The following is a 25,105-nucleotide window of genomic DNA, read 5'->3' on the forward strand; positions in this document are numbered from 1 at the left end:
ATTTTGTGGAACATAAGTTTGTGAGTGAACAACAGATAAATGCATTTTATAATGTTGTTTAACTGTGCATTAAGTTAATAATAATAATAATAATTAATAATAATAATAATAATAATAATTTGGCATAACAATGATAATGGTATTTAATGAATGATATTTGTTTTTAAACGAAGTATGAAAGGTGAACCTGCATGAAGAGATCACCTGTTTACAAAGGCTAGTTTGGCTTTATTTTTTGAGTTGCTGCTATCGAAAGGTCTGACTGTATGTCTGTACATGCTTTTAACAGACATGTGCTATCAGTCACAGATGCACCACAATGTTGGTACCACACTTGCTGTCAAAAGGGGCAGAATTCGGTAAATCAGTAAAGATATGTACATCATGTCCTACCAAAGCATTTTAGTGTGCTGGCCCACCTAGGGGATGGTAAAATGTTATACCCATTCTACCATGATCATTAAACCTACTCAGTAGGACTTGAAACACCATATTTTACTTAAACATTTCAAAATATATATTTGATTATACTGTGGAGGGTATTAATGTTAATTGTATGAAATGTATTTAATTTGAATCTCTATTTCAGTTCCATCACAATCTCCCTCACCCAGTCTAGCTGCCACGTTAGCTGCAGGGGCTCACAACTCCCAGAATATTAGGTTTAATCAGTCGCAAATGGTGGTCACAGTACCTGACCACCTTAGACCCCACACCCCAGGGCATTCCCAATTCCAAGGTTCAGAGGGTAAGTGAGTCTGTTTGATACACATTACAACAGGCTATACTTTCTATTTGTATATGGTGTTGTTGCATCTTGTTCAGTTTCAGTGGTATATGTTTGAGTAATAACAAGACAAGTTTACAGGGGTTGAACAAGCTGTGACCCTTCAACTTGATCTAAATACATAACTAAGGAGACAGAAATGAGACAGAAATATGCTTTCTAGCACACTTGTATTGTCCCCCAGTCCAACAGAGTTTGCTGTGGATACAGAAATTGGCTTTGTACAGCTGTCATTTTATCTATCCATACATCACGCTTTGTTTTTGGAGCATAAGCATGGCAAAAATAATTTTTGGGTAATATTTTTAGAAAACTTGATCAACATACCAAACAAGTGACTTTCACACATTGCTAGTAGGAGTTTTTAGATACTGATATTTTGGATGTTGAAATGGAAACATGGATATTAGATAAATTTGGCCACTTTGTAGAGCATGATTTAAATACTATTGCAGATATGTTTATGAAACTTGGAACGTGTATTCATTTAGTGGCTTGCAAGATTTTGTAATTTCAGAAGAAATTCAAGGTCAGTTTTTTCATGTTCCTGTAAAAACATTTTGCAGATTTGTAAAATTTCATTGTTTTTAGAGAGTTATTCAAAAGCCATTTGAGATGTTTATGAAATCTGATTTTCTGACAGTTCATATTTTTCACAACGTAAACAGGTGGCAAATTCATTCATTTAGATTACTTTTAGGGTGTAGTACATGCTTGATAAGCAGTGGCAGGGAATGGTTTATCCAGTTTGTTAGGAGTATATTTTGGATCTTGAAGGCTGTTTGAGATTTTGTGAGAATTTATTTGTCTGTCAAACTACTGGCTTAAGCTGCCTCCTGCTATAAAGATTCTTTTCTTAATATTTTGAACATTTTCATTAACGCAATCTGCAATTTGGCCACAGTTGTTACTTGAGGGTAAAAAAGAAGAGATACACTGATGAAGCTTGGTGCCGTATATACTTGCTTATAAGTCCAGTCAAACTGCAAGCAACAAAGATCCTATTCTGCCTTAGCATAAAGCACCTGCAGATCAGTGTCTGTGCTGTTTGTTCTACTGATTACACCTAAGAAACTGCACAGATTCAGATCTGCTGGTACATGATGTCTGGATCTGTGCAGGTTGTATTGGGCTTGTCTTCTAAGCGAGTACATATGTTACATAAGATTCTTTTTCTTCTGGAATTTTTCTTTGATGAAATCACAATTTGTAACATTTAGCAGTTAAAAAGAAGAAACAGTATTTTGGATTCCTATAAAATCCTTTTAGCCATTAGAGCATCAGTTCCATCGAAGCAATATCAAAATTTTTCTTTTAGTAGAACAGAGTATAGTAAATTCTAATTAAGTCAGTATTTTTTAAAATAAAATTTTTCTTTCTGTGATTAAACAAATGACTAACTAATACAATTACAAGTGACATGCCATCATCCTAACTTGTTCCCTGCAGGCTTGAGGATGTAGAACAGTGTTGATGTGCCCTCACACATGTCATACAAGATGCATAATGGAGGCAGGAGTTCTGATGACTTATTGGCTAGTATGGGTGGCTTTGCAGCCCAAGGGGTGCAGGTTTGAATCCTACCATCAGATCAGCTTGTGTTATCTGCTGGTCATGTTGTTGAGCAGCGCTCTTTACACCAGTTGCCTTGGGACTAAATAACGTGTGCTGTGCTTCATCTTTGCTATAGACTGCTGTTGTGGCCAAGTGGTTAGAGGGTCCACCTTGGATGCAGGATTTTGCAGGTTTGAACCCTGGCTAAGTCATATCGAAGACTTATAAAAATGGTAATAACAGCTGCCTTGCTAGGTGCTCAGCATTATGAGGTTAGTGTTAGTACTTGTCGGTCTGGTGTCAGGATAATGTGACTGGGTGGGACGTCATGCTCTGTGTCTGTGGCATGATGCCCCAGTTCTAGACATCACTATATACTGCCACACTGCAGACATCATAGCGATATGACTGAAAAATTGTTAAAGATACGTCAAAAATAAAAAAAAAAACACACATACACCAAAACACACACATCATCTTTGCTACACTGGAACTTATTTTTTTTATATAGTAAAAAAGAAATAAGATCAGATTTAGCTTAATCTGAGTAGTAATTGTCCAAATCATGTCATTTCAGCATGGTCTTCCTGTTCCAAGGGGGAAACTGTTTACAAACAAATTTCATTGACATATTTAGGTTTCTTTTTAATTGGGTTCCAGTATATGTACACCCACTACATATAAAGTAGTGGAATAAAGTATTACTCTTGTATTTTTTGGTGTTCTACAGCACGCCATTACAAGTTGGTTACTTAGTGCCAAGGCAATTGGAGTTAAGTGTCTTGCCCAGAATCAGGCTTGGTCCAATGGTAAGATTTGAACCCACACCCTTTCATTTGATGTCCATATATATTGTCTGTACATCCAATAAGGTTTTGCATATAAGTTATTTTTTTAGGCACTGGAGTGAGGCATTTGTTTCATGAACTCATTCCCAGTTCATGTCTGACTTCTATTTTGTTTTTGCAGGCTCCATTATGGGAGCCTCTGCAACAGAGTCCCTCTCAACAGGCTCCAGTCCCATGCAGATAACAACTGTGGCAGCAGTGGCTAGTTCTCTGTACACAGCTGGTTCCATTCCACCAACCGTTCCCCAGATAGGACAGCAGGCCCCTGCCACTCCCAACTCCACTCAAGCTAACAGTCTAAGTGGTTCACCAAGGCCCAGCATTTTACGCAAGCGGACCAATGAAGGGTAATCTTTTTAATTCTTTTGTACTGTTAGCTGTCTTTATTGTTATTTCTTTGATGTTTTTCACCACACACTTTTTATTCTATTATTGGTGTGTTGTTGTTGTTGTTGTTGTAAGGTTTAACGCCATTTTTCAGCACAAGATAGGCTATACATGGCGGCCAGTATAAATGGTGGAGGAAGAACCCGGGAAACACCCGGAAGAACCACCGACCCACGAGAAGCTACTGGCAAGCTTTCTCACATAACCACATAGCCGAATCCGAGACTCAAACTCACGCAGACAGAGGTGAGATGGCAGTGATCCGTAACGGTGAGCGCTTTAGACCACTCGGCCACTCGGGGCCCCATTATTGGTGTGTATGTATGCATATAGAATAATAAAGGAGTCTTACATGGACAGTTTCTTTTATATTTTGTGCTTTCATCCATACAGTATGTGCAGACTTTATATAATGTGCTTCTGTCCATTTATTATGTGCTGACTATATGGTACTTTTTTCCTTATGTCATCATCATCATCATCATCATTCCCTCTTCAACATAGTGCTTCCTCTGCAGCTTACTATCTGCCACAGTCTTGGGCTGTCTGATTTTCCCTCTCCAGGACATGCAGATCTATTGTTCTAAGTTCTATGTCCAGGGTTCTTTGCCAAGTTTGACTGGTTGTCCTCTTCTATGTCTGCCTTGAGTGTTCCAATACAGGGCATGATGAGTGATGTCAGGCAGGTCTTTCTGCATGGCATGTCCAAACCATCTCCACTTAACATTATTTAATTGTGCCTTATACAGGTTATGTTGCATTCTCAGTCATAAATCTGGGTTGGGGATTTGGTCTGGTCATCTGATGTCCAGGATCTGTTGGAGACAAGGACTGTTGAAGACCTGCAGTTTATGTTCCAATTTATTTGTGTCTCTCCCAGTCTCAGCCCCATATTGCATTACTGATTAAATGCAGGAGTTGAGCAGTCTTTACATTGTGTTCTGTTTGATATTATCAATCCTCCAGACAGGTATGAAAGTGGTAAAGGCATGGCGTACCTTGGCAATCCAGGTCCTGGTGTCCTCATCTGTTACTCTTGACTTGTTTACAATGCTGCCAATGTATGTGAACTTATTTGCAATCCTCTTTTTGAATTGGTCCCATTCATCAATTTTCATTTTGCTTTCTTGCTCAGCATCAGTCCCACTCCATTCCTGTGGTTGTTCTTGTTAGGTGATCCTAAAAGAGGAGTCAATTTTCTGATGCCTTGGTGATATCACCTGATGTTGTCCATCAGACTTCTCTCAATCTTCAGATCTCCAACCTGTACCTGCCCATCTCTTTGAGGACTTACTCTGTTTTCCTTGTCTTGCACAGTGTTCTCACATGCCATGTCTCAGTCCTTAGAAGTCTTGGTAGAGAGAAGTTTAATCAGATTTGTCAGGTTATTATGTTGGTCCAATGAATTTTCTGCTATGTTGGTTTCTTTGGTGTGGCTTTTTTATGTGGTGGGTTGCAAGCAGAGTTCCTTTTATTATACATTGAAACAACAAACTTTATATTTTGATCTCTACCTTCTGGTATTCTGTCCTAAATATTTTATGATGAGCGAAAATGGACCTTTTCCAGGAACATGAAGGGGAACAGAATGGCTAGGATGTCTTAACTTTACAATGACAGGTACAAAAAGTCTGTCACAGATTGGTCTGGAAATAAAATGTCTTAGCTAAATTTGTTCCATCCGGGTATAGTAAGCCATGGACTCCTATTCGAGCCATGGTCCTGGCTGGCCATGTGGTCTAAAGCACTCACCATTGTGGACTCCTATTCGAGCCATGGTCCTGGCTGGCCATGTGGTCTAAAGCACTCACCATTGTGGACTCCTATTCGAGCCATGGTCCTGGCTGGCCAAGTGGTCTAAAGCACTCACCATTACCAATCACTGACATCTCTGCATGTGTTTGAGTCTCTGTCACTGCAAAAAAATGGGTATATGAGAAAGGTTGCCAGTACCTTCCCATTGTTGGTAGTTCTTCCTTGGTTCTTCTTAGGGTCATCTTCCACCAGATATACTGACCACCATGTATAGTTTGCAGTGTGCTGAAAAATGGCATTCAGGGTTCATCAGTCTTTGAAGGTCTTTGGCAGTTTGGGAAAAATGAGGTAGCATTTTTAAGGTGTTGAAAGTTTGGGAAAATCGAGCAGATTACCTTGAGGTTTTTAAAAGTCTTTGAAAATTGAAATAAACCCAATCTTTTTAATTTCTTTCCATAATCACCAATAAAATTGTCCAAGATTGTTAGATTCGGATGTAGTCAAGTTTTCCTGGTTTCTTTCTTTTGATGACCTGTTCAGTTTCATTTCATCATTAAACAATATTGTAGTATTTTACATTTGGTGTTTTCTCATATAACATATCTTGTATCCAAATGTTAGCAAAAATAGGTCTCGGAAATCAATGTTTGTGGTCTTTGGAAGTTTGGGAAAGTCTTTGAATTTATCATTCAGAATTCTGTATGAACCCTGGCATTAAACCCGGAACAACAGCAACACCAACAATTACCTTTCAGGCAGATGTAGACCCAAATGATGAAATGGGAAAGTGACAGGGGAAGCCAGTTTCTTTGTCATTCATGGAATTGAACAACTTAGTATCCAATAATATTGAGATATTAAATATATACAAGCTTTTACTATTCAGTACTCATATATTTGTTGTTGTTGTTGTTGTTGTGGGGTTTAACGCCATTTTTCAGCACACGATAGGCTATACATGGCGGCCAGTATTAATGGTGGAGGAAGAACCCGGGAAAACCCCGGAAAGAACCACCGACCCTCGAGAAGCTACTGGCAAGCTTTCTCACATACCCACATTGGCTGAATCTTAGACTCGAACCGCCGCAGACAGAGGTGAGATGGCAGTGATCCGTAACGAAGAGCTCTTTAGACCACTCGGCCACTCGGGGCCCCCACTCATATATTTGTATCTACTATAAGTATAATCATAGTATAATAATAGCAATATTACAGAATTAAACAAATGTTGATATTTATATTTATTTTTCATTTTTCACCAAAATTATTTCTTCATTGCTGACAAGTGCTTCATCATAGATATTTAGTGGTCAGATTTACCGAGATTGTATTTTTTGGTTTTTTGATGTGGTACTTCACGAAACAGAATGTATTACTGATATCCAAAACTTTAAATCCTGTCTCCAGACATGCTTAAAGAATAAGTTTTTGGATGTGAATTTCATGACAACCAAGGTGATTGCTGACCAGATCAGGTTGGCAGTATTTCTATTTTACACATTCTTTGTGAAGTCTCACAATGTCAGACCTATTGACTAGGTCCAAACATTGAAATTTGTACTGTGGTACCTTGCACTCTGTATTGGTTAAGATTTTGTGTTCTCTAAATTCACTCATTGAGAATATCACTGTGATCTCTAAGAAAATTAAAGGTTGTAGTGAGACAATCTACACCCCTTCAGACACGTGAAAGTTCCTCTTTTGCTCATCATCAGAAAGAAGTTTGCACTGAATATAAGGAATTTTGTACTAAATATTAAGATATTTCGATCAGTTATGAAGTGTTTTGTTTTACAACATAATACAAGGAGAATATTCCTGCATATACAAAATTTGCACATAATTTAATTACAAAAGCACATCATGTTAGCAGAGATGCAGTGACTCAGTGGCTAGCATGCTGCACTCATGACCAAATATGATCAGGCTTAATTTCTATCATCGGACCAACCTGGGTCGGAGAACATCGCATGTCCTTTAGCAAAGCACTTTACTTTATTTGCGTTGGTACTAAATAACCTACTTGTGTTGCTAAGCCTTAAAGCACCAAACCAAATGTGTCATATAAAGAAGATGTTAATTTGTATAAAGATAAAAGCACTGTACATAGAGACATTGGTACATAATGTAGGGAGGACAAAAGCATCTCATGTAAACAAATTTGACATCATATATGAACAAAGGCATGGCATGTAAAGAAGTTTGCACATAGTTCAGACCTGCCAACCCTCAAGATTTTGGTGTGAATTTCATGACTCTCGATACCAATTCACTGATTCACACCGCATTTTAAAAAAATCACGCATTACCAAATTCTCAATCAGCTTAAATCAGGAATAAACCAACTTTATTCTGTTTAAATGCTAGACAAAATTGCAGCAGTAGTTACTGATGCCAATAATGACCCTGTATTTGCTAGTTGCAATGTTAGTATAACTATATCCAGTTGTTACAGTGGTACTGTAGCAAGCATTGTAAAGGATATAATCTATATTTAGAACAGTAGTTTTACAACTGCTTGTGAACAAAATCGGGGCCAAACTGATTGTTTTAAAAATGGCACATGAACATACTCAAAAAAATTGGGAATGTACACAGGGGTTATTAACATTGTTTACAATTTACCTGTCATTCATGTACTATATAATAATAATAATAATAATATATATATATATATATATATATATATATATATATATATATATATATATATATATATATATATACGATCATGTGGCAGAACAATGTGAAAAAGCACACTGCTAGCAAAAAGCATTTAGATAATTGGGAAAATTAAGAGCACCCACAGCAGATTGCTGCTCTGGAGTACTTGAATCCACCTACTCAAGTTCTGCAAGCTACCAGTGCTGAAGCTTTGCTTGTGAGTTTTCTTGTTGACTATAACCTGTCTTTCTTAGTTGGAGATCGGCAACAGTGACAGTGAAAGATTATTTGCTATTTTTGGAAAAATAAGACAAACTTTAGGTGCTGAAAATTTGCAACAATTTTAATGAAGATTAAAGAGCAGGAAAGAAGCCAGAACTTTTTTGAAAACAAATTTACTTTAGTCCAGTTGAGGAAGTTTGCCACAGCATCATGTTATGACAAATTGCTTAAAATTAATGTATATCAGTAAATTCAGCTGCAAATAAATTTGTACAATGTAATCAGTATAAATAATGTTTTATTTTTATTTTTGGATTTTCATATAATGCAGTACTGACCATCAAAGTTCAAGGAGCTTGTGCCATGGTATAATTTTTCACTAATTGTGTTTAACAATTTTTAAAAATTCTCCCACTTTTCAGTAATTGTGAATCGGGAAGGTTGGCAGCTATGATAATTTAAGATTAAAGGCACTGCATATAAAGAAGTTTGCAAGTAATATAAGAACAAAGGCACTGCATATAAAAATATTTGCACATAATATAAGGGCAAAAGTGCATCATAAAACTGTTCAATTAAGACAACTTTGGCAAAGTGTGTGTGTGTGTGTGTGTGTGTGTGTGCGTGTGCCTAAAGGAGCCCCATCTGTCCCTACTGCACTTGGTCAGTGAGGATAAGATAACAGCAAGTTTAAGGGTCTGTGGTTGAGCAAATATCCTATTCACCAATATAACTGTTTCTCATACCAGCAACATTATGGAGAATGTTGGACAAATCTGAATTATTTCTTGCATTTTGTCTACTTAGGTCTCTTCCTCTTTCCCAAAGAGAGAAGAATATTTTAAGTTTTAAAAAATTCACAGTATTTAAGACTGATTGTAGTACATGCTCCTTTTCAGTGTGGCAAGTGTTAAGAAGCAGCTAGTACTTGGCTCGAATGAAATCCAGAGTCCTCGTCAGGAGAGCCGTCCTGACCCCAGCATTACACCGCAATCCAACACAAGCTCACCAAAAACACCAGCTTCTATAGGGTAAGCACATATAGATTTTGCACAGTACATACTTGTTTTAGAGTCAGATCCAACTTTACACAAAACAGACCCAGACCTGCCATCACGTAAGGTGCCAGCAGGTTTAAGTCAATGATGCAGCAAAATAGACTGATCCACTGATGAATTATACTACTGTATGTCAGGTTGATGTTTGCAGTTGGATTTGACCTGCACATCAGTATATGTAATAAATAATTGTCTGGCTCATAATACCAACTATTGTATGTAGGACTCACTTTTTCCAACAGCAACATCAGCAATGGCATTGCAGTGTTGTACCTTGGCTGTGCCCAGTTAATGATTTTGAATATGAGAAGTTGTCAGATTTATGGAGACACTGGTAATTTTAGGTGGGCAAATGTTACCTGGGCTTCCCCAAGGTACAATTGTTGTGGATTCAACATTTTCAGGATATTGTATTGAAGAGTTTGGAAGCTTTTTATCTCGCATCATAATGCATTTCCCAGGTGAGACATACTGTTTTGTTGATATCAGGTACAGTCCAGTTCTGACAAAATGTTTTATGAATCTTGCATAATGCCCAGGTGAGATGTAATGTTTTGTGGGTGTCATGTACAGTCCAAGTGAGACGTTATGTCCTGTGGATATCATACTAAATCCAGATGAGACAAAACTTTCTTGGGATCTTGTTTTGAGTCTAGTCTTTATCCATGTGAAAAAAAACACTTCCATTTTATTGGTCACAGCTTGGTTTAACAGTATGTTTTGTTTTATTGATCTTATTTACATTGTTTCCACTATCAATGTGTCATACTAAAATAGGCATATTTTTAATTGGAGTTTTGTTCAGAAAACTAGAGTACATTCATACCTGTAATTTAATTATTTCTTTCTTTTTGTTTTAGGGGCAGATTTTATTAAAAAAAGATTGTCCCTACCTTTATTTGTAAATAGGGTCCACACCTTTGATTACAGTACTTAAGAATAGTTTCATTTTCACAGATCTTACCTGTTTAGAATACATTAGGATTATCAAATTCACTACCAGGGAAAACCATTTGTACTGCAGATGTGCAGTAAAAATTCATTTGTTATTTCAAAGCTGATAAAAGACTTTCATATCTGATTTGACTATAGCACTTGTTGGAGTCGCCTCACTTTGGGATTTCTTTTGTGGTAATAGTTTTAGACATAGTGCATAACTTTTTTTAAAAAAGATCTCAGTAATTAAGTAACATATCAAAGGTTTTCACTTTTAGCCCTGCTTGTCACAGACTAGAAGAGTTTATATGTTAATCTGTTGACTGTCATCTGTCATTCATTCATCTGTTAACACAAGTTTGTTATCACTCCTCCTAAAGTACACGAGGGATTGTTATGGAATTTTGCACACTTTTTCATTCCATGGACAAGTTGTCATGGAACTGTTGCACTTATTCATTCCATGGACAAGTTGTCATGGAACTGTTGCACACTTACTCATTCCATGGACAAGTTGTCATGGAACTGTTGCACACTTATTCATTCCATGGACAAATTGTCATGGAACTGTTATACAATTATTCATTCTGTGGACAAGTCGTCGTGGAACTGTTACAAAAATATTCATTCCATGGACAAGTTGTCATGGAACTGTTGCACACTTACTCATTCCATGGACAAGTTGTCATGGAACTGTTGCACACTTATTCATTCCATGGACAAATTGTCATGGAACTGTTATACAATTATTCATTCTGTGGACAAGTCGTCGTGGAACTGTTACAAAAATATTCATTCCATGGACAAGTTGGTCCTAAATAAAAATGATGCTGCTTGGACATTCAGTGTCAGCTTGAAAATCTTGCTATCACTATTTTCCTGAATGGATTGTCATATCAACATGGGGTTTGCAATAAAATCCTATTTTGGATCCTGAATGAAAATAGTATCGATATCTTATTGCTGCATCTAAATTGAAACTCTCATTGACAGGGCTTTCACCAAAAGACTTCTTTTGAAGTCTGTTGTTAGGTCCTTAATGAAGATGGTACCCATCTGATATACAGTATGGCTGCCATCATGGCCATCTTGCAAATCTTGTTATTATTGCTTTTTCTTTTTAAATGATCATAGCAGTATGGTGTTTTCAACAAAAGACTTCTGATATCTAGTTGGTCCAAAATGAAAATGGTGTTAGTCAGATGTCCAGCTTTGTCATCAAGGCAACCATCTTAAACATTTTTGTTATTACCACTTCTCTGGTATGGAAAGTCATGTCAAAATGGGATTGTTTTCTATAATGTCTGGTTGGTCCTACCTAAACATTAAGTAGATCTGATACTTACTGCCATGATGGCCATCCTGAAGAGCATGTTATTCCTTCTTTATAAGAAATGGCATATTAATTGCTGATGATATATAGCTAATCCTAAAATGAAAATGGTGCTAATCTTATATCCAATATGGTTGCTATGACAGCCATCTAATGATATCTCATTGCTTCGAAATGAAAATGATGCTGATCTGATGTGCAATCCACAACAGTGGTGAGTTTGAAAATCTTTTGGATGTATTCCTTTTGTGTGCAACATCATGGTCAAATAATGTGCATTTATTGACATAAATACAGATTTATTTATTTATTTAATTTTTCAACCAGGGATAGCCACTTCTTAACTGATACTGCTTTGTCTAGTGAAGCTGTGCTGTGTGTTTATTTACATAAATACAGATTTATTTATTTATTTAATTTTTTAACCAGGGAGAGTCAGTCCTCAACTGATACAGCTCTGTCTAGTGAAGCTACCACCCCTACACAAAACTCACAAGGCCCTGGAGAAATCAAAATAAAACTAGAACCACCAGACACTGTGGAGAATGGTAAGACATTGAAATAAGGTTGAAATAAAATGTATATATAGAGTTGTTCAATTGAGCACTTACATATCCAGTTGGACAAATGAAATGATAAGTAATTAAAAGTAAATTGGCTAAGTCAGAATCAGTGAGGCATATCTGTATATACAGTTGCATTAATAATCAAAGAAAATTATTAGAAATCCATTGCTCAGTATTCTTCCCTTTATTAAAGAATTTGTGAAACTGATTTATTTAGTTTTGCAAAAATACTCCGTTTTTGCAGTACTAAATGTTAGAAGTTATTTGCCATATTAAATATTTCATATGCTATGTGGGGGAAATGGTTATAATTTTGTATATAAAAAAGGGGTGAAAAATGTTACAGTGAATGAAAAAGACAAACTCCATACCCACCTGATTATGCACACAATAGAAGTAAGATCTTTTACCCACTCCCACCGAAATAAATATTATTTTTCTTGAATGAAGAGAATCTGAACAGATGAAATTTTTTTATCACCAAGTGACAAAAGATCGTAACGGTAACACTAATTATGTCTGCATGTAACTTTGACATATATATCAAAATAAAATATTGTTTTCATTGCCCTACAGGTCTGGCCTGAAATTAACTGAACATCTCTAATGTTTATCCTGAAATTGAGTTGTTTTAAATGTCTTTTATATTGCTTTTCGTTTTTTTACGGTGAAATTAGAACAGAAAGATCTTGTTGTAGACATAAGTGTTATCTATTAAATTCATGTGAAGATTGTCCTGTTCTGCTATAAAAGGAATTCTGTGATATCCATAGAGGACATCAACAGTTCTTTTTTTTTTTGTCCTCAAAAAATAAATATTAAATCTCAACTCGGTCTGCATGGGTTTTAATCTTGATTACAAAATGTATGTGAGAAAGCTTGCCAGTAGTTTCCTGTGTGTTGGTGGTTCTTCTCCACCAAATGCACTTTGCGCCATGTGTAGACTATCATGTACTAAAAATGACATTAAAGCCACACAAGTAAAACAGACAAGTCCTTCAGTTTTTGATATATGGGTAGGTTGTATTGAGCAAAGGTCCTTGGCGATGCATCCATGACACATTTATTGCTGATGGCTGTCACTGCTGTTGAATATTGAGCAAGGGTCCTTGGTGATGCATATATTGCTGATGGCTGTCACTGCTGTTGAATATTGAGCAAGGGTCCTTGGTGATGCATATATTGATGTTGGTTTTCATTGCTGTTGAATAGCTCTATACTATAATGATCATGATCATTAGAGAGTTTATATAAAATCTAAAGTTTATGAACAAAAATTTTAAAACTTTGTAAAATCTAGCTTCTCTTTTAACAAAATGTCTCAATTTTGAGTACATGAATGACTGAAATAGTTTTTTTCCCACTGATTATGTTAAAGCCTTATAAGAATTTCATTAGACCTAAATTTCAAAACAGTAAGGTCATTATTAAGTGTAGCCTTGAAATATCATTTACTTTGACCTCTAAAAGTCTCACAAAGGCAAAATATTTTGAGACCAGTTGGTACCTTTGTATGATTGTTAAATAACATGTTACCCATCACCTCCATATGACATGTGTTGTCACCTGGTTCTAGCAGTCAGATGTACCTAGTCCCATCACCTCCATATGACATGTGTTGTAACCTGGTTCTAGCAGTCAGATGTACCTGGTCCCATCACCTCCATATGACGTGTTGTAACCTGGTTCTAGCAGTCAGATGTACCTGGTCCCATCACCTCCATATGACATGAGTTGTCACCTGGTTCTAGCTGTCAGATATACCTGGTCCCATCACCGTTTGGTTTATAAATCCTCAGTGTATGTGTGTACAGTCTAACCTATCTTGAGTAGCAACCTGTGGGGAAAAAAATCAAACAGACTTCTTAATGCAATTGACCTCTGAGTGAATGTTCATCAGTCAAACTTGGTTTCTAAACAAGTGACTGAGTGAGTAATTTGGAGTTTTAATGTAGCTTTAACAACATTTCAGTCATATCGCTTTGATGTCTGTTGTGAGGCAGTTTATAGTGATGTCTAGCACTGGGGCATTTTGTCGCAGACATGTAGCATGATGTACCACCCAGTCACATTATCCTGACACTAGACCGAACAGTCCTGTCACTAAACTCTTAATGCTGAGCGCCTAGCGAGGCAGCTGTTAGTACCATTTTTATAAGTCTTTGCTATGACTTAGCCAGGGTTCAAACCCACGACCTCCTGCATCTGTTTCTAAACAACAACATACATCAAATACTATTATTACTATTGTTTTTGTTTTCATTGTCATTACTATTACTCTAATCATTTTTATTGTATAATAAATCTTTTTTGTATCTTTTCATTTTCAGAGCTTTATTTTATTCTTTGCGGGTGGGAATTTTTTTAAAGTAGTAAGCTAAATTTTCTATTTGAAGAATTCACCATGTAAATTTATCATTCATGAATTCTGGTGGAAAAGGATTTTATTAATAGATTTTTTCAGTCATTCCCACAATTGTTCATGTACTGCATTTTTGTTATTGTAAGAATGCAGCATGTTGAGCTATGCACATGTTCCAGCTGGATTTGCTGTCTCAGAAGTAGCCGACCTAGGCCAAATAAAGAATGTGTCAACTTAGTAATAAACCGGTCAAACCTTCTAAGGACTTGTGATGCCTTTTTAAATTGAAACACTGTTCCCAACATATATCTACTATCCAATGTGCATCCTGCGCTTAATTTGGCATAGCATTCATTGAAGATTTTTAACAAATAGATGAAGTTTTAGATGAAACTGTAACTATAATGTTGGTTCATAATCTATTTTTGGATTAAAAAGAGTAATTTAATAACTAAATGCCTGTTAACATTTTCATCTTAAACACGGTTGGATATTTAATGAAGGTCCTGCTCATGAACGTTCTCTTGCTACTGTATCAGAGCAAGAAATAGTGCATATAAGATAACCGAAAACCTCTGATGTAATACAATGTATAATACATATGTTTTGGAAATTTTCTGTTCTGTTAAGAAATAAATGTAGTACATTACTTTATTTCGTTCTTTCCATGGCTTAAAGTGTATACATCTCATCAACTCTGGCAAGTGATTTACGTTTTGAGAGAAGTAAAAAAATAGGTCGGACAAATGAATTTTCTGAAACTACTTGTCCTAAATAAGTGGATGAAAAAAACCTTTGCACAGCCCTTGAAAGATGTGGTCATCATATAATTGTGACCATCAAGACAGGTTTGACTCTGTATATATCTGTGTGTGTGCATGTATTTGTACAGCAACCCTTTTAAATTAGTGACCATCAATAGTTATAAAATGCAAAGAAGTTTTTTGTGGGTATTAGTTAGGATGTTTTTCGCAGTAAATGACACTTAGGTAGATGCATTAATTCTTGAACTGGGTATTGGTGTGTTTTGTTTCAACAGAAGATACATTGTTCATTTTGCCATTGATTTCAGGGTTTTAGTAACCATGGAATCCATAAAAAATAGCACTCCTCCGCCACCCTAAAAAAAATTTATGAATTTACCGTACATTTAATTTCAATCCATAAGAGTCATTCACAGGAAATGATTGCCTTGATTGTTTTTCATTAAACCAAGTGTTTAATGTTGAAAACAAATATGATTTGCATTTCCATAGATTGATTCAAGCTGTAATCATTCCGGAATGTTGTATTTTATCAAGTATTAAAATTGTTTCGTGTGGTTAGTCATTTCACCTTTTGTTACTGATTTACATGGATAGATGAGTCACCATACAAAAACCAACTGTGGGCAGTCCCCACAGTGGCCAGTCTTCATGGTGGCCAGTTTTAAGGGCATAACTCTAATACTTTTTCATGTAGATTTGGCACGTTTTATGGTGTGTTTATGTACCTTGCTACATTTTCCAGTTGGGCAGATGATCAGACATGATTTTTGTCCATTTTAAAGCAGAATTCTGCTTTTCTCCTGACTTGAATCAGATTTTTCTTGATATAGTCCATTTTTTATATCATCTCCAATCTGGGTTTTTAAAAACGGTCTGTCTGCTCCCATTCTGCAACAACCCTTGTAAATAATTTGTTTCATATATTATTTAGCACATGACTCATGAAGAGTATTCTGATTGGACAAAGGTTTAAATTCATGCAGTGAATCTTCGTGTAATGGAAACTGATGGCAATAGAAAGAAGAAGCATGCTTGCAAAATATGGTGTCCCGAGTTGTTGAGAAAGACCATGACACGAAAAGTTTAGATAAAGGTTTTTAAAAAAAATGTATGGAAATGGGAATGGCTGGAGCAAAAAGTTGACGGAAATTTTGTCAGTTTATAAAATAACTGAATGCTAGCATTTTATTACCTCTGCTATACGATAATCTTGGTTGGAAGAGTTTGGAACAGCACCTACAAAAGAAGCTGCATATGAAAATTTAAAGCTCAGAAGGCATCTGGAAAAAGTGCATTTAATTACTATAAGAAGAAAGATTTCTTGCATGAGAGAACACATGTAGCCCTCTGTCAGAATATGCGCACTGCATGTTATGCACCAGCTTGAAAGATAAAAGGCTCTCATTGAAAAGGAAAGGAAACAGTTGCACATCGAGCCAAAAAAGTCAGTGGTGACAAAAAGGAAGGCTAAAGAAATCATTGCCAAAGCCACAAAAAGTGCTCGACTGGCATATCAACAGGTTGTGTCCATTGGGGAAAAAGCCAAGTGAATGTATGGGATTATTTGTATATAGTTGATGTACTTGGGTGTTTATTTTACAGATTTGTTATGAAAAGAGAGAAGTATAATATATTTGCTGCAAAAATTGAGAAATTATTGTGACTTAATTACGATGTGAACACTGACATGCACATGACATAACTTCAGCATCAATAGTATTGGAGAACAAATTCATGTTACTATAAATATTGTGAAATTATTGAAGTCAAGCTGAACATGTTTTGTAAGTTTATTAGTTTTTCAAATGATTATTTTGGTTTATTTTATCATTATAAGTTGCACCAGGAGCAGTTTTTTATGAGTGTAAAATGCATTTTTGGCCACTCGAGACCCCTTTGGGGGAGGACCTCAAACCCCTCTTTAATTTTTTCAGCTTTTTTAAGGAAGACCAAAATCCGGTCTGGATGATGTTATGACACTGTGATCTGTTTGCTTGATCACTCCATAACTTTGTAATAAATAGATTTTCGAGCAACTTTTTCCCTAGTATACATATCCTAACTTGACACTATATTGCACATCATAGCCATATGCCTGACTCACAATCAAGGTCAAGGCAAACCCACCCACCCCCAGTAATTGTGATTTATATCTTTGTCTGGATTATGACATGAGAGTCTTATAGCATATCATTTCAGATATTTTACTGAACCTTTAGCCAGTTATATTTCATGTACAGATCATGTGTCACATACCATAGCCTACCTCCTGCAGCAAGAGAAAATGTCATTCTGTGAATTGCATTCATGCCGAGATTGCAGGTTTTGAACCACTGAAGATATTTTTAGGAAGCTTTATCAAAATATAGCATGTATGAACATTGTATCGTATACCATAGCCATTCCCATTTTCTCAAGGTTAAAGTCATTGCAAAGGAAACTGTAATGTCTGTGACATTTATCCTTGTTTATTGTAGAACTTTTGAACTATGGAAAATATTTTAATGAAACCAATCAAGAATGCCTTATGTATAGATTGTGTATTTTATAGCTATACTCTATGCTGCAAGGTCAAGGCTATTTGTATGGTGTATCTCTTGAATCACTGAAGGTATTTTTTAGGAAAAGTCAGTTATATAGCTTGTATAGGACTGGTGGTGTATTACACGCTGTAGCTATCCCTGCAGCCTCATGGTGAGGGTCACAGCTAGGGTGAATATAGATCATAACCTCCATCACTACTACAGGTATAAATTGTAAACCATTGAATACACTTTGATGGTTCTTTTGCCTTTCTATATATATCTCATTTTGAGAGTGTCTTGAGTTTACAGTCGTATCTACTGCATCATCAAGATGAAAGGAACAACAGGGGATAATCTAAAACAGTGGCCTGTTTTCATATCCAATGTGTCACTTTTTAATGCAGAAGATACTTTGTTAAAATTGTACCCTTGTCCACACCTTTATCTTACATTAACCATGTCCTAACTCAAAGCTTAAATTGATGTTCTAGGTGGCCGTTTGGTCTAATGTGCTTGCCTCTACCAATCATTATTGTCTCACCTGTCCACGTCGTGGGTTCTAGTCATTGGTTTGTCTGATGTGGGAATCGCAGTGTGAGAAGGCTTGCCATTACTTCCCATGGGTCAGTGGTTGTTACCAGGGTTTTCCAAGGTTCTTCCTCCACCATTTATACTGACCACCTTGTATAGCTCATTGCATGCTGGAAAATGGCATTATTCCCACAACAACAACAAGAGTTAAAGACATTAGTGGAATAATGGTTGTCAGACACATGTTTAATATGCCATTTATGGTACTCATGTTTAGATAGAAATCACACATTGCCATAAAAGGGTTGCTTTATTGTTTACTAAAGTTAAGTAACATTTAATTTCAGTTTGCATTGAATTGTCATTGGAGAAGTTAAATGAATTAAATGGTGTTTGGATGTGGGCAAGATGCTGTAATTTGTAATTTGCATGCTTCCTAAGGATTCATACTATATATCAGGTCATTTTGATTTATAATGGTTGAATGATAAATCAAATATACTAAAATTTAAACTGTTTTTTGAAGAGATTGTGTGCGTATATTAATTTTTATTGAGGATTCCATTTCAGTTTGTAAATAGCTACATCTCTTTCTTTCCCATTTTTAGGTTACACACCTATTAACCAATCGAATAGTGTGGAGGCATCACCAAGGAAAAAACCACGAAAACAGTTATTGTAAGTTAAAGCTGAATAGCATACATACTTGCTTATAAGTTGAGTCCAGCTGAATACCATGTATACTTGCATAGATATTGAGTCCAGCTGAATACCATGTATACTTGCTTATAAGTCGAGTCCAGCTGAATACCATGTATACTTGCGTAGATATTGAGTCCAGCTGAATACCATGTATAGTTGCTTATAAGTTGAGTCCAGCTGAATACCATGTATACTTGCATAGATATTGAGTCCAGCTGAATACCATGTATACTTGCATAGATATTGAGTCCAGCTGAATACCATGTATACTTGCTTATAAGCTGAGTCCAGCTGAATAAATGTATACTTGCATAGATATTGAGTCCAGCTGAATACCATGTATACTTGCATAGATATTGAGTCCAGCTGAATACCATGTATACTTGCATAGAAGCTGAGTCCAGCTGAATACCATGTATACTTGCATAGAAGTTGAGTCCAGCCAAATACCATGTATACTTGCATAGAAGTTGAGTCCAGCTGAATACTGTGTATAGTTGCTTATAAGTTGAGTCCAGCTGAATACCATGTATACTTGCATAGATATTGAGTCCAGCTGAATACGATGTATACTTGCTTATAAGTTGAGTCCAGCTGAATACCATGTATACTTGCATAGATATTGAGTCCAGCTGAATACCATGTATACTTGCATAGATATTGAGTCCAGCTGAATACCATGTATACTTGCTTATAAGTTGAGTCCAGCCAAATACCATGTATACTTGCATAGATATTGAGTCCAGCTGAATACCATGTATACTTGCATAGATATTGAGTCCAGCTGAATACCATGTATACTTGCATAGATATTGAGTCCAGCTGAATACCATGTATACTTGCTTATAAGTTGAGTCCAGCCAAATACCATGTATACTTGCATAGATATTGAGTCCAGCTGAATACCATGTATAGTTGCTTATAAGTTGAGTCCAGCCAAATACCATGTATACTTAAATTGAAGTTGAGTCCAGCTGAATACCATGTAATTGCTTACAAGTTGAGTCCAGCTGCAGACAGCATAAACCCTGATCTGTCATCACATAATACATCAGCAGATCAGGGTCTGTATTGTTTGTACTGCTATTTAATTCTAATAAACTCCATAGAACTAGATCTTGTGGCACATTATGCAATAGTAGATCTGGGTCTTTGCAGTTTGCAGTTGGACTCGACTTATAAATATGTGTATATGATAGTTATTTATTTAATATTTGCTAAACAACTTTAGATCTGGATTAATGAAAATTTGTTTCCATGTTATTATTCTCATGACATTAAGAATTGGATTATCAGATAATTGGTTATAATATGGTTAAGATCAGGTGAAATACCTTAATGATCATGAGATATTGAAATTTCTTTATATTCCTGCATCAGTGTCATTCCATCTATCCATCTCTTCGAATCTTATTTACATAAATAGCCTCACAGCTTTTGATAGATTTCACCATGAAACTTGATAAACATTATTGTCTTCACCTTAAGATGTGCAGATTGGTAAATCACTTTGTTCCTGCCATATTTGTTAAGAGTTTTTGTCTGTCGGCTGTAGCTTAATACTCTGTGGCAATTTTTGTATTGTAGAATAATACCGTATGGCAATATTTTTTAGTATAACTAAGTTTCAGTTTTCTATAGATTGCCATGAATCTTGGTAAATATAATTGTCATAACTTGAAGATGTGTATAGCAACAAGTCACTTTGCTCATGCAACTTTTGTTAGAGTTACTGGCCATTTTGTTTTGTGGTCTAATGCAGTGTGTGGTACAATCTCATTAATGCAACTTATTTGCACAGCTTTGGATGAATCGCCATGAAACTTGGTGAATATTATAGATTATAGACATCACCAAAAGATGCAGATATCAATAAATCACTTTGCTCCAGCAATCTTTGATGGAGGTTACTACCCTATTGGTCCTGCTGCGGAATTCAATGTAAGATAGAATCAGAGACCAGAAGAGCTTATGGGATGGCCTGTTGTCTGTTTTCCTATGTCCCTCTATCCATTATCACAAGATTTTTTTTATCACTATTCCTAAACTGCTTAGAGGACTGCCATAAACTTTACACAATGTACACATTCAACCCAAGGTCTGGCTAGTCCATGAAAAAAGTAGTGCTCGTCAGATATCAGGTATGGCCATAACAGTAGTCAGCTTGATAATTTTATTACCAGTAGTCTTCTTCCAGAATGGATGGTTATTTCAGGATGGGTGTTTTCACTAAAAGAGAACATCCAAAATGGTTATCACAATGGCCATCTTGAAAATCTTGTTACTGTTAAGCCTTCTGAATGGAAAGTCATTTTTACGTGGGGGTTTTCATCAGAAGACTTCACATGATGACTAGCTGCTCCAGTTTGAAAATGGTTCTGCTTGGAAATCCAGAATCTTCTTGTCGCTCCTTCTGAATGGATGGTCATATTAACATGGATTTTCACTGAAGGACTTTCAATGAACTCAAATATAACCACAGCTGCATCTATTTTGAAAATCTTTTTATTGTTATTTCTTCTAAATGGAATGTCATGTTGACATCAGGACTTCTTATGATGTCTTCCTGGACCTAATTGAAAATTATGCTGCTGCACATCCAATATCTTTTACTCTACTCATATCAGTCTGTGATTTTCACTGAAAGACTACTTATGACATGTTGTCTGTCTTAAATAAAACAATTATCTGCTGACATCCAGTATGGCCATGAAAGCAGTTGTTTTGAAAACCTTGTTACTGCTGCTATACCTGAATGGAAAATCATAACAGCATGGAGTTTTCACAGGAGGCTTCTTTTGATGTCTAGTTGGGTTTAACACATTAACCGCTTGCAATGAGTTTACGTGGCTGGAGGTAGTAGCCTACTGCCGAGCTCTGTAACGTTAAGGTCATGTATGATACACTAAAGTGGGTGGTATTATAGAAAGGTAGACAGATGTAGCTCTACAATGATACCAAATAATCTGAAAATTCTAGTTGCACTACAAAATACAGAGGGAAAAACCTCATTTTTTGGACCCGACTTTTCGGAATTCGATTTTGTGTCCGGATTTTAGACTTTCTGGTCTCAGATCTAAGGCAGACTGGTATGAACTGCAAACAGACAGATGAACCTTTGCAAAAAGTAGCATAAGATAGGCATTTGGAATAAAGAGTGGTCTCAATACAAAAATAATGTGTCAGTTATGCACACAAAAAAAGAAAGAGAAATTCCAACTTTAACCCTTCTGCTCATGCACAAGCCAAATAGCCAATGAAAATTGATGTTTCTAACACAACTATGCAATAAGTTATTGGAAAATTACCGGGAATTTGATGTATTAAGATGTATTCAGAATAGCTTTCAAAATGTGTTTCATATTCGAATTTCAGGTGAAAACGACAAAATCCTCCAAGGGTTAATGTGTTAAATAATAATTATGCCTATTTGATAATGAGCCATTGTGGTTATCTTAAAAATCTTGTTGCAATGCCTCCAAGATGGAAAGCCATATCAACATTGTGTTTTCACCAGAAGACCTCTTATGATATCTAGTTGATACTAAATTAAACTGGTACCAATTTGGCATCCATTGTAGCCAAGATGGAAGCTATCTTATATCCAGAATGACTGCCATAATGGCTAATTTGAAAATCTTACAGCTGAAGACTAACATAAATGATTTTAACATTCAGTAGTTATAAAGAAGAAATGTTCTTATCTTGAATTCCTGGAAATTGTTTTCAGCCAGTAGAGCATCAGTCCCTTCCAGGGACTCTTGTTTTATGGATTACAGTGAAGTTTGGTACATATTATGGGGGGCCCCGAGTGGCCGAGTGGTCTAAAGCGCTCTCCGTTACAGATCACTACCATCTCACCTCTGTCTGCGTCGGTTTGAGTCTCGAATTCAGCCAGTGTGGGTATGTGAGAAAGCTTGCCAATAGCTTCTCGTGGGTCGATGATTCTTTCCAGGGTTTTCCCCGGGTTCTTCCTCCACCATTAATACTGGCCGCCATGTATAGCCTACCGTGTGCTGAAAAATGGCGTTAAACCCCACAACAACAACAACAACAACATATTATGGTTGTCATTGACAGATGCACATATTGACAAATCTTTGTGCCTCCTTGATCTTTGTTAGAGATGTTGGTTTTATACTCACAGCTGGTTGCAATATATGACTGAATTTGGTTAACACAACTACACTTGTAGGTTTTAGTTGATTGCTGTGAAACTTTATATATATTATGGTCAACATTATGAAGATAAAAGCGTTTTGACCAATCTTTGTTGTCACACTATCTTCTTGACTAAACACTCATCTCCTTCATGGTGTGCAGAGGTGGATGCATATTCATTTTAGCAAATTGCTCACAGTTTCTCTAAAAAGCAAGTTTTACCTTTAAAATGCATTTATATGTAAGAAAAAGTATTTAATATATACCATTGAAAATTTTGCACAACCTTGCACCGTATAGATATGTTTTGGGTGCCTGAACATCATTCCTGTAGCTAATATGATAGATCAACATCTTTGCATGATCTACACATCTACTGTGAGTTCCCTTTTTCCAGTTACTGGGTATGTGAGACGTAGCGTTCACTCACTTGGCCAGTGTTGGTGGTATTATCAACCATTTTCGCTTTGTTTTGGTTAAAGTTTTTCATTTGCACAATAGATTCTTATAATATTTGGCATAAATTATACTGAACCTAGAAGAATTTATTGTGTGACACACTCACTTACCTCGTTGACCTTTTGGGTTCAGGTAACAGTCATGGGAAATTTAAGGTTTTAGTTACTGTCTTTTCGTTAGCTCACCTTTCCATAAGACTGAGCTTATGGCATGTTTTTTCATCCATTGTTTGTCTGCGGTTGTCCATCATGCATCATCTGTTTATAATAGATACAAACAAATTTTCTCAAAATCCACCAGACCAGTTTTGCACAAGTTTTCTGTCATCAAGGTCATCAAAATTTGTTCATTGGATGCCAAAATTGGTAATAAAAAACCTTAATCAGCACTCAGGTAAACAGACAAAGAGTTACATGCAATCAAATTTTGTACTGTTCACCTATAGGTAACTGGATTGATAAACAGGAAATAAGCAAATGACATATAGACAACATTAATCATGAATGCAACCAGATTAAAGTCACAGCATTTAAAGACGAAATGCATTATGGGTTATTTTTAAGCAAATTAAAAATGTTTGATTAACAATGGTTTCATTTATTCAAAAATAAATCCCAAACATAAGAAAGAAATAGGGGAGTATAGAAGTTAAATAGTGCTACAGGAATAAGTATGGATGACTGAAGGAGAGAAAAGTAAATTTATTTATATGTGTTATAACACAGAAGGAAAGCTCAGAGGTATATGTGAACTCTTTTAATTGTGTTAAAGTACATAACCATGTTACATTCATGCCACTGCATTTGAAATATATGTGTTTGATTCCCAGCTGAGTCATACCAAAGATTTACAAAAATGGTACTAACAGCTACCTCGCTTGGCTCTCAGCATTAAGAGGTTAGTGTTAGGACTGATCGGCCTGGTGTCAGGATAATGTGACTGGGTGGGACATCAAGCTACATGTCTACAGCATGATGCCTCATTGCTAGAAATCACTATAAACTGTCACACTGCAGACATCGTAGTGATATGACTGAAAGATTGTTAAAGCCATGTTAAAAATCCAAATCACACACACGCACGTGCATTTGAAATGTATATAGATAGATAGATTGATAGATAGAGACATATAGATAGATACATTGCAGCTGGAATATATATACATATATATATATATATATATATATATATATATATATATATATATATATATATATAGAGAGAGAGAGAGAGAGAGAGAGAGAGAGAGAACATATAACTTTGTAAGGTTCCTTCAGGTAGAAGTTAATATATCCACCAAAATTAATTCTTCATTTTGTAATTTTGTTTAAAAAATGTCATTCACACCATTACATTAAAAGTAGACTAAAATTCACATGTGTACAAAATGGTCCCATTCTTCAATAAACATTTCTTCAGGAACTGTTCCAATCAATTTTATTTGGGGATGGCTGTTACTAAATTATGATAACTTGTAGCTTAACTCTG

At 35.9% G+C, this 25,105-nt stretch overlaps 1 protein-coding gene across 1 annotated transcript in view; it reads left to right on the forward strand.

Moving 5' to 3' along the window:
• LOC149799973 (uncharacterized) overlaps positions 1 to 25,105 on the forward strand; it is an 81,075-nt gene that overhangs the window by 40,559 nt on the left and 15,411 nt on the right. The window contains exons 9-13 of the mRNA XM_089959499.1: positions 590 to 748; positions 3,311 to 3,536; positions 9,117 to 9,248; positions 11,974 to 12,092; positions 18,904 to 18,973. Coding sequence (XP_089815625.1) covers positions 590 to 748; positions 3,311 to 3,536; positions 9,117 to 9,248; positions 11,974 to 12,092; positions 18,904 to 18,973 — 706 coding nt within the window. The remainder of the gene's footprint in view (positions 1 to 589; positions 749 to 3,310; positions 3,537 to 9,116; positions 9,249 to 11,973; positions 12,093 to 18,903; positions 18,974 to 25,105) is intronic.

This window comes from Sinohyriopsis cumingii, chromosome 5 (assembly GCF_028554795.1).
Source record: "Sinohyriopsis cumingii isolate HCF-2022 chromosome 5, ASM2855479v2, whole genome shotgun sequence".
Lineage (NCBI taxonomy): Eukaryota > Metazoa > Mollusca > Bivalvia > Unionida > Unionidae > Sinohyriopsis > Sinohyriopsis cumingii.